Source organism: Cynoglossus semilaevis, chromosome 11, assembly GCF_000523025.1.
Source record: "Cynoglossus semilaevis isolate Cse_v1.0 chromosome 11, Cse_v1.0, whole genome shotgun sequence".
In the NCBI taxonomy this organism is placed as follows: domain Eukaryota; kingdom Metazoa; phylum Chordata; class Actinopteri; order Pleuronectiformes; family Cynoglossidae; genus Cynoglossus; species Cynoglossus semilaevis.
Window position 1 is genome coordinate 9,032,525 of NC_024317.1, and position 4,103 is coordinate 9,036,627.

The 4,103-nt window shown below is 38.5% G+C and overlaps 1 protein-coding gene across 8 annotated transcripts in view; it reads left to right on the forward strand.

Annotated features, from left to right (window-relative positions):
* The window catches only part of celf4 (CUGBP, Elav-like family member 4), a 74,910-nt gene extending 71,043 nt beyond the window's left edge, over positions 1 to 3,867 (forward strand). For 6 of the 8 annotated variants that reach the window (XM_008320418.3, XM_008320419.3, XM_017036687.2 and 3 more), the window contains 3 exons: positions 501 to 644; positions 1,960 to 2,152; positions 3,255 to 3,867. In XM_008320418.3, the coding sequence (XP_008318640.1) occupies positions 501 to 644; positions 1,960 to 2,087 (272 nt within the window). In that variant the 3' untranslated portion in view covers positions 2,088 to 2,152; positions 3,255 to 3,867. The remainder of the gene's footprint in view (positions 1 to 500; positions 645 to 1,959; positions 2,153 to 3,254) is intronic. The other 2 variants (XM_017036686.2, XM_017036683.2) reach the window with 1 other exon arrangement.
* The last annotated feature ends 236 nt before the right edge of the window (positions 3,868 to 4,103 follow it).

Below are 4,103 nucleotides of genomic sequence, written 5' to 3' on the forward strand. Positions count from 1 at the left end.
TATATATATATATATATATATAGATAGATAGATAGATAGATATATAATTGCTGTTTTTGTTATTAACTTCCCCTATGACAACACAAAGTCTCTCACAGAGCTGAATACCCACTACTGAACTCGATGACCTGCGTATGGGACACCCATGCTTGGCATATTACTGCCCTCTTGTGGAAAATAAACTGCTTGATACACATCATTTAACAGCTGTGGCATCCCAGGGGTTAGCATTTAATCATTTAGTCATTCAATTAGAAGAACCTGAAGCTGTGAATTCCAAACATGACTTTTTAATTAAAGTGCCAACTATCAAACCCAGGACCCAAAGTTCAAGACAACTAATAGGTGTAATTTTTTCCAAAATGTTTGCAAGGAAATAGATTTAACCACCATTAAACAGTTTCCCTGCTTTTCTGAAATGTCTCTCTCTCTCTCTCTCTCTCTCTCTCTCTCTTGCTCTCTCTCTCTCTCTTCTCCCCCTTGTGTATGTTTGTGTGCAGGACCAGAAGGTTGCAACCTGTTCATCTACCACCTCCCTCAGGAGTTTGGGGATGGAGAGCTGATGCAGATGTTCCTGCCTTTCGGTAATGTCATCTCCTCCAAAGTGTTTGTGGATCGGGCGACAAACCAAAGTAAATGCTTTGGTGGGTAAAAATGAACAAAACCAAAAGATTATTGGATTTTTTATTCTGATTATATTTTCTTTTTTTATTATTTCCTTTTTTTTTACTAATTACCTTTTATACTACAGACAACATGTCCATTCTTTGAACAACTTTGAGACCTAACAGGGACGAATGTCTTTTTAGTGTGGTGCATAAACTAAAATGAAAATTTAGATTTAGATTAGAAGTAATTTTCAGTGCATTCAGAAAGTATTCATTTTTTTATGCAGCAACTAGGATCAAACATTTTTTTTATTTTTCTTCCATCTGAAAAAGTAAAAGTAAGAGAAAGGACTCATTCTTTAATATTTTGAAAAAAAGTAAACAAGATGAAATTATTTTTATTTTGTTCAGGGATGCAAGACATTTTTTGCAAATATGGTTAGAAACAATTTTGTCCCTGTCACTAAGAACACCATCCTAACATGTGATACTAGCAGCATGATGATTTACAATGTGATAGCATATAGCAGATAGTGACTGATTGTTCAGTAGGGCCTGGTTTGTTGGTCGGTTGGTTTTATGGTGTGTAAATATAAGGCTGCAGCATAGGGAGGGGACATGTAGATGTGTAAGTGTTAGAATACTTTCTGTAACTGTGTGTATGTATGCACCGGCATAAGAATAACTCAGTATAATTGACATATATATGCTTAATTAGTCAGTTTTTTTATGTAGTCCTGTTGATACCTGCTGTTAGAAAGCACTGATGCCAGAGTGATGAAAAACTCAAAGCCGCAACTTAGACGCTACTTTAGCACAATTAGGACAAACGCAATTACTGTATGTGAAAATAGATTGATGATTATTCAGTGGACTCTCTCACGAGAATCCATCAGGTGCGACCCATTTTGCAATTGGCTTTTATTATTAATGTAACAACAATGTTGTTCTTGTATTATTCATGTTTCCATTTTAAATTGCAGCTTTTAATTTTGTGATTGAATGTTATGTTTCGTTTGTGTGTTAATTGAAAAACCACAAGATTAAAATCCTGATGTTTTGGTTTAAATCTGCCTTTGACTCATTTGTGTTGTGGTTTTCTTTGGTTACTAATATTATATGGAGAAGAGGATGAGATGTGCTGTGTTGTTATTTAAATATATATATATAGAGAGAGAGAGAGAGAGATGATTTCATTCTTCTGTCAGGCCGGTTTATCATTTGTACAACGGACTGTTATCTTTTGCTCGTTGTCGTCATTAGTCATTTCCTTGCAGCCCACACCTGTCCTGACTCTCCATCTAACCATATCTCGTCTTTTTGTCTCTGTCTGTTTTGGCTTTTCCCCCAGGGTTTGTGAGCTTTGACAACCCAGGCAGTGCTCAAGCTGCCATCCAGTCAATGAACGGCTTCCAGATCGGCATGAAACGGCTCAAAGTGCAGCTGAAGAGGCCAAAAGACGCCAACCGCCCGTACTAACCTCTGCCCCAGCCAGCCACCGCATCCTGGTGGCCGGGGCAGCGATTGCACACAGGGAAAGACAGGTCAGATATCCAAGTCACCATAGTGAAAAATGTTTTATAGAGGATGTGATTACAGGTGCTTTCACAACAAAATGTAATATTACATTGATGGCAAGTCTGTGGGTGATGGGGGAGGGGTTTTGGAAATCGTGTTTGCATGCCAGTACAGTAAACCCAGGTCATTATAACTAACTTTGTGTGTTTTAAACACTATGTTATGAAAACAAATAATATATTCACATGGTACTTCGTGCACTCCTCTACTTGTGCAACAACTTTACAGTCGTTCACAGCCTGCAGGTAAGATATCATTGAGAAGTGGTTCAGTGTGTTGCACAGGAAAGGGATTGCTTTCAAGGGGGAGGCATTTATTACCCCTCAGGCGGGTAATTGTGCCGTTCCTCTTTGTCTTCTCCCTTCATCTGTGTGATGGAGAGTTTAGGCTGTGTCGTTCATTCACCGCTGATGACTTCATTCAAGGGCAACTTATCACCCACTCACAAACTAACTGAACCATGCCAGACAGCGTCCCAAGGCAAATCACTGCAGGTAGAATAGTGCAATTTCATATGAATTTGTCAGGAAATATGCAGCAGAACACTCTCTTTCATATATATAACAAAACATTTTAAAAATAATTTCTCTTTAATTTTTTTTGTTGCCTGAGTTGGTGGCCCAAATCAAGTCATTAAATTAAATCTTCATGATGAAAATATTATTTTCCAGGAAACCAAACATCCGTAAGTCTAAAACTTTGTTTCTTTTTGCAGTGGCTGTCGAGCTAGGTATAAAAAAATAAAAGTTAAAAAGTAGTCCTGGGAAAACCACGGCCTTTAGAAGTCATCCTTGGAAAAACAACCAAATTCATTTAGGAACATCAATTCAATTCATTTGAGATGTTTGAGTGAAACTTTAAAAGCTAAACCCTATGGTAGCAGTCAAAGGAGTTATTTGATCTTCAAAGTTAGTCGACTCAATCCCCTGTGATGTCTGAGTGTCTGTGAAAAACTGATGATATTTCAGATAAGAGAGCCCAGACTCGAGAACAGAAACAGTGTCTGGCTGACTGACATACATTCCTCAACATTAGTATAAAAACTTGTTTTCTTGTTTTACTTTCCAGGTTTTGTTGGGCTGAATCATATGTTGTCTACTTGCTACGATGCAGATCCAGCATCAGGACCACTGAGGCTGCTTCAGAAACAAATGGGAGAGAGAGAGAGAGAGAGAGAGCAATGACCAAGTCAAGGACACCTCCTTTTTGGATGTACGAAAACTTTGGAACTGAGAGAATTTGTACCAGCCTGGTTTACCCCAGGACCTTTTTCGTCTGCACACATATACACACCTCTCTCCCCTTCAAAATCCTGCTTGAATGACATCTACCTTTTATGGACCACAGAAAACTTTTACTTGAACAATAGGGGAAAAAGAAGTAAAAGAAACAATATCAACTCTACTTTCAGCGACCAATCCCACTGAACACTTAACGGGAACATGGATGTCAGAAGTCCAACAAGAACAAAACAAACAAAAAAAAAAACAACAAAAAAAAAACTTTTTAAAAACTGAATAGAGGATTGCCGTAGGAGATCTTTCTGTAAGATGGTTTGAGTTTGTGGGCAGTTGACTTTTGAAGACCAATTTGTATGGCTTGAAATGAGAGGGGACGAAATTCCCTGTCACAGAACTTCAGTAGGGGATACGATGTTTTCAGGACAAAAAAAAAAAAAAAATTGGCTTCAATTTGGGATGGCCATCTTTAGCTTGGAGTGCCTGTCCGTTTCCAGGGGATACCGTTGCCAAGGAGAGCCATAGCAACGGTCTCTAGGGAGTCTTACCTGTCATTCCTTAGTTGTTTTAGGGACCAAAAGACCAAACGTTTTTAATGCTGAGGACTTGTAGCTCTATTATTATACTTGGACCACTGCATCTCTTTCAGTCAGTGCTAACTGGCTGAGGAGAGCTGCAC